Here is a 13,898-nt window from a genome sequence, read left to right on the forward strand (position 1 = left end):
TTTTATAATATTGCTATTAATGTTGGAAATATAAGTATCATTATTTTTCCAAAAATAATGGGAGTGGTTTAGATGCAGGTTTAGACCACTGGCCTAGTCAAAGTAAGAGACCTAAATCCAACCGAGAAGTCATGGTAAGATTCTCAATTTGACGTATGACATGTACAGAAAAATGTCAGCAATGTATCATTTTGCTGTCGATTCAGTTTTGTGACGCCGTATTGGCCTATTGGATCAAATCAAAAGTGAGAAAAATGCGGAAAAGAACAGGATTTTCTGCAAAGTGTTCTCTACCAGATCATGATAAAGATGACACAAAAAAAACACTTGCATATGATTTGTTTGGCTTAAGTATTTGCATACAGTTGTTCAACCGGGTTTTGTTTATCATGATTTGTTTATTTGCTTTTTATTACTTCCATGCAAACCCAAGCAGTTACAAAACCCTCGAGCCTTGGCGTGTAATCCTAACAATTTGAGTCGGCAGAGCAGATAAACACAATATTCCAGCCTCGCGCTTCCCAGCGACTTCCTGGGTTCTTTCATCTGCCCTGGTTTGAACGCAGCTGCCAGCTTTCCTCCAATGATAGGAGTCCACATGCAGCACAGGGAAGAGAGGCAGCAGAGAGGCGCTCCGCTTTCATAAAAGCAGACTGAGAAGACCGAGTGGGAGCACAGAGAGCTGCGCCACGGTGAGGCAGGAAGCGGCACCGGGAGGACTGGACCGAATGCAGTCCCGAACACAGAGCACTGCCGCAGACACGTCCCCACCAACAGCGGAGACCAGCGGAGCCTCACACTAACCTTCACCCGGACAAGAAGGAGAAGTTCGGCTCACCTTTGCTAGAAAGAAAAAGGAAAGAAAGAAAGAGAGCGTCATTCGCGTGCAGATAATCTTGAGGAAGACTGCCGACGGTAGCTAAGCGAGAGTGAATGTACGGCGCTCAGTTGGCACACTCATTACTCCTCCGAAAAATACTGACAGCTTTCAAGAGCCACCGGGTTTCTTCAGACTAATTCAGGTGAAGCTCAGTGGGAAGGAGCCGTCCGCCATGGAGAACACTCACACGAAGACTGTGGAAGAAGTTTACAGTTATTTCTGTGTCAATGAGAGCACAGGACTTTCTCTGGACGATGTGAAGCGGCAGAAGGAGAAATGGGGCCTAAACGGTAGGAACAGCGTTAGTTCCCACAGCCTGGCGCTGAGGCTGGCTGGTGCCGTGAATGAGACACGTTTCATGCATGCTACTGTAACGTGAACGCGGCGTGCTCCGTGTTCTGTACAGGGGTAAAAGTCAGCTACATCATCGGTGATACCCGGTGCTCTGTAAAGGGATTTTGGCTGACGTCACCAGTGCTGACCTCCAGGGTTTCCCATCATTTCCATAGTAACAAATTGGTCATTACTGAGAGTGCGGCTGATGTAAGGTGTCATAAATTTTTTTGTGTGTGGTGTGTAAATAGGTTGCGCCTGTTAACCAGGGCCAAATTATGGTGTTGGTTAAAGTCAGTTTGATTTATTTACACAGTTTCAATTCACAACAAATGTCACCTTGGGGCATTTTACAAAAAACATAATTTAAATTTAATCACACATACGTCATATAACAGTACAGTTAATTATTCAAAGTAGTTTAAGAAAGTTTCTATCTAAAGACAACACCTCATCTCTTGTGCCCGGAGATCTGGCAAGCAAATGGGCCCCGGGTCACTGAAGCAACCCTCACGTGTCAGAGTTAATCTCTGTTGTTCCAGACTTTAACAGCTGCCTTATAATAATATCACCTGGGGGCCACATAGAGCATTCTCCCCTTCCCCTAAATCCCTCCTGACCTTTACGCAAATGGAAAACCTGAATGCCTTTTACCTTAATGTTTAACACTAAGTGATTTAAAATCAGAAATTAATAGAAAGTTAGAAATGACTGCAGTAAACCTGGCTGTACAGGTATTTTTTGACCCAAAAGATTAATAAAACAACTTCTCTCTCCTTCTTTTTTTCCTGCTTGGATCAACTCGCACATCTCTGCACACAGAGTTACCCGCAGAAGAAGGTACTCGCTCTTGTCTCTGACGTTTGTTCCTGATAAGTTCCTACGATGTTGTTTCTTTTAACCGTACTCTCTTGTCTGCAGGGAAATCTTTATGGGAGCTCGTCCTGGAACAGTTTGAAGATCTGCTCGTTCGAATCCTCCTCTTAGCTGCGTGCATATCTTTTGTAAGTCTACACGTTGGTTTCATCACACATTTTAAATCAGATGTAACACTTCCTTCATACCGTCTCCTCTGAATTTCAAAAAACTGATTCACTAACTTCATCCTTCAACCAAATGTTTACATTTAGCTCCAGCTACTGGTGCGGGTTTGAATAAATCCGGGGTGATGAATGCAAGTGTGGCGCATGGCGCTGAAGTGTGAATGTCTTCGGTTTGCATAGCTGTGCCGGGGGTTACGCTTACTTAGGAAGGAGCTAAATAGCTGAGATGGCTCGCAGCTCATCTGAGGAATGGCGACAACAGCGGTAGCAGCACTGAGTCACTATCACCCCGCTCCTCTGATCCGTAAGACTGATGAGACGCCAAGCAGAACCACTTTGGAATGACTCAAGCTGATCTCGTCTGGGCTGCTGCTGACTTTCAGTGTTTAATAGCGAGTGAACAGTAATTATGTAATGACATCTTCACAAAGTGTAAAAACCAGTTCAATCCTCTTTATTATTTTTCCTTTTAGTACTTTCGAAGGAACTTAGATTGCATAAAGGAATGTTTTCCCAAGCAGAAATGAACTGTTTAAGGGGCAGAATTATGTATTTTCCAGGCACATTTTGCCGATTATGCCACTTTATAGCATAATCAAGTGAATATGTTAACTTAAGTTGTTACAAAAATGCTATATAGAAATATGACCTGAAAGACATTTTACTTCGAAATTTACAAAATAAATTGAAATTGGGCCTCTGTCTCTTTAAAAACTCCTGCTCTTTCTGAAACTCCACCTTCAGGAAGTCATCACAGCATGGCTCCTCTGTTAACCCTTTCACAACGATTTTACCAGCATTGCACTGAGAAGTAGCTCCTATACTGAACTCAGCTGATGTGCAGTCCCTCCAGGTGGTTGCTAATTACTGCTGGCTAGTCTGAAGGAGCTGAGTGGGGGAGTCAGAGGGGGGGGCTGCTCTGAAACAGCAGCTCAGGGGGGGAGATCCATCCTTGAAGGCGGAGCTAGGTACATCCAGGCATTTTGCACAGCTGAATGGTTGCCACGGGAGATTTAAAAGATTTCTCAAACATGCATGAAAGAATCAGAGCAACAGTCCAGGTATATTTTTCATGAGGGAATAACATAACAAAGCTAAAAAATGTCGATTTTACATAATACTGCCCCTTTAATACCTCAGTGATTATTTGTCCAGATGAACAATTAGCAGAGCTGCGCAGCGATAGGCGGACCTCCCTCTGCGTCTGCCTGTGGGCTGATATGCAGCTCGCCGTGTCTGTCAGGTGATACAGAGGTGTTGGTGGCTGTTGTCTGACAGGGGAACAGAGCATCACTCCAGACCAAATTTGGGCTCTCACTACCCAGGGAGGGCTCTCCATTCAGCTAATGCACAGCTCCACGTGCACTTCATCTCAGACCAGTTTAGACACTTTCACCGTCGTCAGCCCACTCCCGTAGCAGCTTCCTTGAATCGTCCCTCGAAACGTTTTCAGTCTTTTTACGATAACTTTATTTTGCTGTGAAAATGAAGGATAGCTGGAAGCGATTAGATATTTTATGAATATTTTGTATGTTCGGGGATTAATCGGATAGTTACTTTGTGGATTTGTTGATCAGGAGATGGTTGCTGATTGTTTTGGAAGACTGACTACAACAGTCTCCTCAACGGTTTCTGTTTTATATTTATATAGTAGTTATAGTTATATATCCACTGAGCTACAACAAACGTATTTGTTTCAGGCATTTACAGATAAAAATTGCACAGTTTCACTGGTTTAATGCATGAAGAATATATTACATGACCTAATAGCTTTAATGGGACAGAAAAAAGAACCAATTATTGCTGGTAGAATCAATAAAAGATTGAATCAGTCAAACTTTATTTGGCCTTTTTCAGAAATGTAACACAAACTGCTGAACAGAGATTAACAACAATCGGAAATAAAAAATTCTCAGTTTGATCAAAATAAGTGGAAAAAATGTGAAATACTTTGTAAAATGACAGAGTACAGAGAATTGAGGAAATGCAGAGGAAACATTAGAACCAGATAAAACCATATCAGAAATCCAGCTTAATACATAAACTGTAAACACAGAAATGTATGAAATGTAAATTAATAGCAAAAAATATATGTAAATCAAATGCATAAGAATATGAAATTTGATCAAATTATCAAATAAATAAAACAGGCAATGCAGTATGGCAACAGCTTAGTAAACGTCAACTCAACGCCAGATTTATAAATAAATCGCAAAAAGCCAATTTAAAAGTACAAAAACTCACCTTATGCATCATCTTAAGTTTCAGGACATAATGAAATTACAATGGGCTGACTGGATGCTACATTTGGTATGATATTGTATTTCAATATTCTGATTATCTAGTTATCGACTATACAGCTAGACAGCTGGATAAGCTGCTTTTAATGCCCACACAGGATAGTTACACGCTCATGTAGAGTCTTGGGGAGATTACATAATGGTACAGAAAGGAAAGTGTAAGAGCCTTCACTCAGCCAGCTGACAAGCAGTGCACAGCACCAGCTGGGAAAAAAAATATGACTCATTCCAGCAGTTCTTCTAGCATCTCTGTCAACACTATTGTAGCAAACTGTGCCAGTTTCGAAAGCAAAACGTTTCACTGCCTTCTTCCACCTGGATAGAGGAAACGGGCTCATGTCTAGTTTCACTGCCGGCTGTTCTCTGTTGGGCGTGGCGAAGACACAGACATCTTTTGTCAACTTTTAGGCTCTAAATTTTCACTTCCTGAGCAGTAAGATACATAGCTCTTTGTAAAATTGATTGTTTCATTACATTATGGAAAATGAGCTAATAGCTTGTGACGCACAGGATACATTTAGAACCATTTCTTTTACAGGAACACCTAATTAAGTCATTACGACCTGATGACACACAACACTCTGCTGCAGGTTTTAATGGGCTTTATGAGCTTGCAGGTCAACACACTTGGGCTTTTTTTTTTTTTTTTTTTTGTTCTTTTCAGGCAGATTTATGTCTGTACCGTGTATGAAGCCCGTAGTATAAGGGTCAGAATTAATGCATTTCTTAAATGTACTTTGGTGAAAGTCTCCAAAAGCCTTTTCAGCTAATTTCAAATAATTGTGTTTTCAGGTCCTGGCTTGGTTCGAGGAGGGAGAAGAAACAATCACAGCGTTTGTGGAGCCTTTTGTAATTTTACTTATTCTCATCGCCAACGCCATCGTGGGAGTGTGGCAGGTGAGACGGCGTGTCAGACACTGGGAAGCTCTCGTACTTTAAATAGCTGCATTTTCCACTGACCACATGATAGCATTATTTCGAAAATAAGTTTGCTTAATGGAAACATGCCAGTTTGAAAAAAAGCATGTTTGTCGATAAAAAATTTTAAGAGTCGGATGAGGTGGTGTTTTTGAAACTGGCTAACTTTGCAAAACTGCAAAAAAACAAACACTTTTTTCACATCACATGAGTCAAATAATCAACAGCTGGACGCTGCCACTGCCGCAAAACACAAAGAAAAAGAGGATGATATCAGTGGCATGATTTTTAATGACTTGTATGCATCTCATATGTAATGAAAATACGCAGTTGCAAAATTATGCATTTTTGACATTAGCAGGATATTGATAAAGTTTTTGCGCAAGTTTGTAATGGAAACACAGCTCATGTCTTGTCTGTGTGGTTTCAGAATCAGCAACACTTGGGCATTTTCCAGCGCTGCCTGAGAGTTTACTGTCTAACTTCAAACATATTGAAAAGTCAGGTGTATCTGTGAAATGGAGTTATCATAATCAGCCAAATTCTAATCTGGTGAAAGTAATTAAAGGTTTATATGATCAAGGGTGCAAATATAATTCTGTTGCAGAACATTTTAACGTAAGAAATGATAGTCTACATCCTTTAGTTAGATTTTGCCAGCACTGTAGATTAACACTGTGTACTGGAAGTTATTTTCGTCTCAAAGAAAGGCTTCACATTGAAGAATAATAAAAACAAACTGTGTGGGCTGGCCATTCTGAGTGATGTTTGCCTCCTGGCTAGATAATGATGAACATTCTGGTGAAGGGAAACTGGGAAAAGACTAAAGGAAAAGGTTTATAGACAACTTAAATGTGACCAACTAAAATGCATACTGAACACAAACATGCTGTAGCTCGCAAATGTATTCATATTCCCAAGAACTTCTCCAGATTTTTTTCACGTTACATTCGGATTTTATGTGGGAGACCGACACAGAGTAGTGAATATTTTTTAAGCGAGATTAATAATATGGATGGTTATTCGAATTTTATCTCAAATAAAAATGAGAAAAATAAAACTGAGTAAAAACCTATTCTCAGTTTTGCACATTTACTCAGAGTGGAGGGGAAGCTTCTGTGAACATCAGTTTTCAAGGTTTGCTAAAGTTTCTGACAGACAAATCTGCTTTGATCTAAACCATTTCAGCTCTGGCTCCATGTTTAGTTGAAGCTCCTACTCAGCATCTGGTTTTTTGCAAGTCTTCTTCAAGAAATGTTCCTGTATTTAGCTCCATCAACTCTGACCAGATTTCGTGGTCTTCATGATGCTGTTTGTTCACCAATATTCCCTAACAAACCTCTGGGGCCTTCACAAAACATCTGGATTAATACTAAAATTGAGTTACATACAGTGTGGACTCTGTTTACTCACCTAGCAAAAACTAAAAAAGATTGTACTGACTCAGTATTCAGATGTCTAAGTGGTAAAAATGTTTAAAAACTTCACAATTATGAACTACCATGTTGGTCTATTACACTAAATCCCAGTGAAATAAACTGAAGAAGTCCTACAGATATGAATGCTTTTGCTTGGCACCTCAGCTGCTGATGTGGCTCGCATCAGTAGCGAATACAGATGTTGGACCAAACTCTGGTCTTCCTCATCAGGAACGCAATGCCGAGGACGCCATCGAGGCTCTGAAAGAGTACGAGCCAGAGATGGGGAAGGTGTACCGGCAGGACAGGAAGACCGTGCAGAGGATCAAGGCCAGAGACATCGTACCGGGCGACATTGTGGAAGTGGCTGGTAGGTTTTCCTGCATTCCACTTTTTACTTTAACTCATTTGACTTCCTGTCTTGGAAAAGCCCATATATTGATATAATATAGAAAAAATTTAAAGGAGCATCACTATGTAAAATCAACTTGTTTGAGCTTTACATGATGTGATACTTTTATTCCCTCATCAAAAACACACCTGCAGTGTTGCCTTGATTCTTTTATGCATGTTTGAGAAATCCTTGAATCTCTCTTGGTAACATAGTGACTTGATTGTGCTACAAAATGACACTGTGTGGGTGGAAAACACATAATTCTGCCCCTTTAAAACTACTTGAGACCAAAACCACTTTTAAATATTTCATATTATAAACCTTTTCTGGATATTTAGACAGAAACCTTTTGTTTTCTTGGGAGAGTTTGTGAACGTATTTGTCTGCTGCAGATAAATCCTATAATTGCTCGAAGGTCACGATTTACATTTAGCAACAAGCTCACGTCTGTCCAACGCTAAGAGCTACTGCAGAGGTGACTCACCCTCCAAAAGTGATGTACCGGTACTTTGAGATGTTCCTATTAACCCATTGTCTTTAAGGGATGGGTAAAACAAAAAAGTAACACTCACTTGTCCTTTTTGTTTGTACTTCTCCACACACACACGCCTACTTTAAATTCATCTCCTGCATCCTCCCGACTGATCCGCTATGACGTTTTTCCCACTGTGCTGTCAATGAATTGAGTGAGTAGCGAGGAGTAATTCTTCCTGGCAAGGGCCAGTCAGCGTATTTCAGCAGCTAGAAAATCCTCAGGATGTACAGCTCTGGTTTTGAAAGTGCCCACTCACTTATATAATTCTGCAGAGGGATGAGTGGAAACCGGCATGCCGAGGAATGTCCTCAGAAACAGCAGCTCCATCTCGTACTCAGTATCACCCAAGTCGATGAAGCGATGGTCAGAGTTTGTGTGGATAACGGAAGGTTTTATTTTTAGCCTTCATTGGCTGTTTAGATTATGGAATGCTGTATTCATAGAGGCACTGACAGTCATGAAAATGACAGGTGCCTGGTCCCACCTCGAGCCTCTCCTGATCATGGAACATAGCTACAGAGGGACTTCATGCTAACCTTGACACGGACAAATAGACTTAGTCCTGGTCTTAATGTTTGGGATTTTCTCTTTTAAAAAGAAACTGACTGCTTAAATGTTTGGTTCAAACTTAAACAGAGACATAGAGAGTAGTCAATGGTGTCAACGATGGTAGGTGACTAAATGTGTGAAGGGCGTTGGGCTCCTCTGGAGTTGATGGAGCGCTATACAAGTACAGGTGATTTAGCATTTCCATCTACGGGTTTGAAGCGAATCAACCATCAACGACTGTAAGAGTTCGCCCAGCAGTCGGTGGATCACTGGTTCGATCTGTCAGCCCTCGTCGTTTCAGTCCCTGGAGAAGACAATTCACCGACCTTGTCTGCTTGTGTTGGTCAGAAAGGCCCATGGGGCAAAATGGCAGACTGCCTTCTGTCTGCCTGCCCCAGGGCAGCTGTAGCTATAATTCAGTAGTTTTCCATCATCAGTGTGTGAATGTTCCCTTTGAGATTTCAGCCTGAGATATGAATGGGATCATACATAAAATCAATGTAGAAATTTCTCTTGAGTTTCCTGCCTCTGGTAAGGCACAAACCCACTATTCGCTTTTTGGCAAATGTGTTTCCATCTCCCGCTTTGTGCATTAATTTTCTTTTTGGAAAATCCAAAAATGACCTGAAACTTAACCCTAAATGTAAAGTCTTTCAAATTTTGCCCTTTCTGTCAATTTTTTCTAATGCGATACTTCAAAATGTGCGTGAAAACCAGTGTTGTATAGTAACGAAGTAAAAATACTTCACTACTTTACTTAAGTATATTTCGGAGTACTTCATACTTTCCTCAAGTATGAAAATTTTTGATAACTTTCACTTTTACTTCACTATATTTCCGAACTTAATTGCGTACTTTTACTCCGATACATTTTCAATGTGTGGTTTAGTTACTCGTTACAAAAAAGCGAGAAAGAGAAACGCAAGTGTTTTGACCCCACCTACTGATTGACTGCAACAAAGTCGGTAGCCTGCTTGCCTGGGCTTGTTCATCACCACCAATAGGATACACCTGTTTCGCTTCTCCCATTAAACACAAAGCAAGTCTCGCAATCAGCAGCAGCCACATGGAGGAGGAGACGGAGACCACAACGACTGCAACTAAGTCGGACACGGCTCCAGGGGAACCACCAGCTGGTGATGAGAGCCCATGGCCTTATTTAAACACAATATACTCTTTCGTGGGTGTTAAAGATTCGTCCTAGCGCATGCAGTTTATGTTATTCCTGCCCAAAGATGTGGAAATTCTATCTTACAAAAACTCCCTGTCCAACTTGAAGAAACACATCGAGGTAACTTCTTATGAAATGGTTATAATCCTCCTGTTTCAGTAACTATAGCTTGGTCACTAGGCACTATTGAGAAATCTTGAGCATAACGTTACCTGTATAAATGAACTTTGTTTGGCATTGTTTCAGTTCCATACGTGGTGTATTTAGCTGAGGCCTAATGTTGACTGTAGCAGGCTACCTAGACTCCTCTGTTCAAGGGGGGACAGAAGCCATAGCGATAGCAATTTAGACTAAATTTAACGAATATAGAAAAGGCATGCAAGTTCAAAACCATTAACATGTGCTACTCTTTAAAACTGGAACAATCTATTGGCAGGTTTAATTTTGCCTGCACTTGGTTGGGTACATTATTTTAAGTGTATTTGACAAGTTTACCAAAATATAAAAAATGTCATTCAACCTGCATTTGCTTTGTTTTACTTTTTACTTGTACTTTTCATTACATTACTTGAGTACATCCATTTTTACAGTAATTTCCATACTTAAGTACAAGAAGTTTCAGATACTTTAAGACTTTAACTCAAGTAACATTTCAGTCAGTGACTTGGACTTTTACCAAAGTCATATTTTGGAGAGGTACTTGTACTTTTACTTGACTCTGAGATTTCAGTACTTTGTACAACACTGGTGAAAACATTGATGAGAACTAGTAGCTGTTGACTATAAAATTGCACAAACCAGAATTATGAAAATAAATATATTTGCATAACACACCAATTTCGGGAAAAAAATCAAACTTTTTTGTTGTTGTGGTAAAATTAGGTGGTTTTCCAGCAATATCGAAATGTATGTATTTCGCAAAACTTTAGTGGAAACACTTTTTTTTGCATTTCTTATTAAATGGAAACTCTGCACGTGGAAAATTTTGGTTGTTTTGTTTTTTAAAGCATTAGCTTAATATTTACAATGTTTTGCGGATATTTGTAGCTGGTAGTGAGATGCGCACTCCCCTCCTGCAGAAAGCTCTTGATGAAAGCAGCCGGATGCCGCTCTGTCAGCAGCAGGAGGGTTTCTTAAAAAGAGCATCCCAGCAGGCAGCAAAGAGCGGACGTTTTATCCCGTGGTCGGGACAAACTCGTCAGCTGTGCATGCATTCTAAATCCTCCTCATATCTCTTACAATGGCTCCCGTCCTACTATTCCCCCCTGCCCTCTCCTACCCGAGCTTCAAAGTGACCCGTGCCATGTGGAGGCGGAGTGTGATGATGATGATGCAGAAGCTGGCCGGGTGGCTGAGATGGAGGATGCAGAGATGAGTCCTCCGTGGTTTCCTCCACTGAGGAAGAACAGCCAGAAAGCCTGTCCTGCATCTCCCAGCTGCTGCTTTCAGTGTTTCCATTTTCTCATGCCTGAACACAGCCTCACTGTTACAGTTTTAATTCGGACCTTCATCAACGTCAGCCCATTTCATTCTCTGCATTTATTTTTTTTATATATCAGTACGTGTGATTATTTAAAGATTTGCCATAAATAATAGTTTATGGTTTTATGACACGGCTAATAAAGTTAGTTTACAAGCTTTGTTTGGATTTAAGTCCTTGTCATAACAGTGCACTTTGTCAGCTGCCAGTTTGCTGTTTGGTTTTGAGGGTTTGCTAGTTTGGATGTTCTTGTTGTGGAGTCTGCTTGTGTGTATGCGTGTGAGAGAGGAGCGCTCCTATTCTACCGGACAGAGAGTTGGAGAGAGAGCGATGACCTTATAGGGAAGCACTACTGCAGATAACCGTCCCACCCCGCTGGGCTCTGTGCTCTGCAGCTACTGTACCCATCAGCACCCGCCGCTGAGATTCCAGACACCATGGAGAGTATGTGGCATTTACTGGGGTCTGGCAAGTGTCCGTTGTCACCGGGGGACGGTCTTTTGGCCAAAGGTTCTCACTTGTCAGCAAGATAGAAGCGCTCTCATTTAGCCCGACCGGGGAGACGGACAGAAACACAACCTCAGGGGGTCAGAGGTGCAGACGGAGGCGAGGTGGAGCTTCTCATCTGGCTCTGACCGATCTGCAGAACCGCAGCTTGTTTCAGTAGGACTGTATATAGTCTGGATAGAAATTTTCATCTTGTGTTTTTACATTTACTCTAAATGCAAAGTGTTACAGGAATGTTATGTCGTTAACAGCAGTAATATTCTGGCGTTTAGATGTATACAGATTCTTTACCACGAACGGTCCGCCGACCGCACGAGCCTCGTTAGCTCTTCTTACTGTGGTGACTGCTTGGAATCCGTGCTATGGTCTCCAGTGACAGGCGAGACGCTGAGATGTCAGTCTGAAGAGAGGAGGCACACACTAGGCACATGAGAGGAATGCACTCCTCCAGTCTGCTGTTGGTGCGTCTGTACTTCAACCGATAGAAGCGTCTTCACATTGGCATTTTAATACAGCTGCAGCTAATTCATCTTCCACACACCACTTTAAATTATTAGTAGGGATTTTATGCAAATTTGAGTGTTTTTGCAAACAAAAATCTAAAGTGTGGATTGTTTGCTATTCAGCCCCTTTCACGGAGATACACTTAATAACATCCAGATTCCCTCAGAAATCACCTAATTAGGAAATACTCTACCCAAGTGTAATTTATTGCATCATAATTGTGTAGGACATAACCGATTAATCGGATCAATCATGACGAATCGATTATTGAAGTAATCATCAACTAATGTAGTAATAAATTAACCATTAATTGGAGTGTACAGACTGAAAAAAAGCAATTTGATGAAACAACACACACACCAAAAATGTGCAAAAAATATATACATTTTGCATTTAAGATAAAAAAAAACCCTGTAGACATTACAATTACAAAAACTCGTCAATGACATAGTTACAGCTTCACCTGTTTCAAATTCTGTAAAAGAAAAAAAAGTCTCATAAATCACATTTTTTTCTTTTTTATCAGTTAAGGTACAAATGAGTGAATGGATCAGTGTGTTGATGCCAAGTCAAGCAGAAAGCGCTGAGCTTTTCACATGTTGATGTTCGAAGCATTTCTTTAGCTGCAGATGCATCTTTTGCTACAAATGATCAAACGTTCACTAAAGAAATGCTGTGTTGTTACATTTTAGGCAATAACATTTTTTTTCATACTTAAAGAAAATAATTGTATTGTTTATTTTTTATGGTTTATGTCTTTTAATGTCTAATGTATAAAAAAGACTTGAATGAAAAATCTGAAGACTGTGCCAATTATTTCATCCGATTAATCAATTTACTGCCAGAATAATCCATTACTAAAATAATTGTTAGTCGGAGCCCTACAATTATGCACTGATATGTGTTGGTCTATTACTTCAAATCCCAGTAAAACACATTGAAATTTGTCGTTGCTGCATTACAAAAAGTAAAATCAGTTTGAGGTGCATGAATACTTTTGAAAGACGATGTGCTTTTGAAGAAACCAGTGTAGTGGAGATCAGTGACAAAGCGTGTGTACTGTGTAAAATGTATTTTTGATTTCAGACAAGCAGCACCCATGAGGGCGCCAGAAAATCATTCTCATGAAAAATTAGTACAATCAATTATAACGTATTTAAATAAAAATGTGCGAAGAATTTTAATAGCTAGGGGCTAAGCAATACAAAAGTAACCAATCTGCTCTCGAAAAAGATGAATCTCCTCCTGTGTCTCTTGCGGTTGCCCCTGGTAACGGAAACGGCATTATGTTGCATCATGTGGCGGCTATCTGCTGCTGTTTTAAGACAGAAAACTCTGAAATCCTGAGAAAACAATGTAGAGACAACGCTTTTATAAGAGAACTAACCCCTCGTTAAAGCTGACATGTTTACATTAGAAATAGGGAGCCAAGAAACCAGCGACCTGTTAAATATTGATTTATCTTTCCCATCAGCAAACTGTTAACTAAACATCACGCTTTTGCTAGCGCTGTTACCAGGGGAAACGAACACTGGCGTCCGGAGTCGAGGCTGAACGGTCACAGTGAAACCAACTTGCAAAACAACACGTTTAGGTTTCTTCGCTGTATTGACTTGTCATTTGCATTTCTCAAACACTGTTGATTTCTGAATTTGAATCGTGCCTTTTGCACACACATAAATGGAGCTGATGACTTAGTCAGTGGGAGATGTGTCGGGAAGCCTGTTGATGTGAAACGGCCCACTCAACGTGACAGCCTTTGTTCTGCCGCCATCGGCACATGGAGCCTCCAGGCTGTCTCTGACGAAGCCTGGACCGCTGTCGCCCCTAACATACAGCAGGTGCAGCTGTCACTCAAAGCTGGAT

General features: G+C 40.8%; 1 protein-coding gene across 2 annotated transcripts in view; it reads left to right on the forward strand.

Moving 5' to 3' along the window:
* The first annotated feature begins 583 nt into the window (after positions 1-583).
* LOC102222361 (sarcoplasmic/endoplasmic reticulum calcium ATPase 2) overlaps positions 584-13,898 on the forward strand; it is a 29,958-nt gene continuing 16,643 nt past the window's right edge. Inside the window, exons 1-5 of one of the 2 annotated variants that reach the window (XM_005802121.2) lie at positions 584-1,170; positions 2,036-2,053; positions 2,135-2,217; positions 5,349-5,453; positions 7,124-7,262. In XM_005802121.2, coding sequence (XP_005802178.1) covers positions 1,053-1,170; positions 2,036-2,053; positions 2,135-2,217; positions 5,349-5,453; positions 7,124-7,262 — 463 coding nt within the window. In that variant the 5' untranslated portion in view covers positions 584-1,052. The remainder of the gene's footprint in view (positions 1,171-2,035; positions 2,054-2,134; positions 2,218-5,348; positions 5,454-7,123; positions 7,263-13,898) is intronic. The other variant, XM_023342254.1, reaches the window with a different exon arrangement.

This window comes from Xiphophorus maculatus, chromosome 11 (genome assembly GCF_002775205.1).
Source record: "Xiphophorus maculatus strain JP 163 A chromosome 11, X_maculatus-5.0-male, whole genome shotgun sequence".
NCBI lineage: Eukaryota > Metazoa > Chordata > Actinopteri > Cyprinodontiformes > Poeciliidae > Xiphophorus > Xiphophorus maculatus.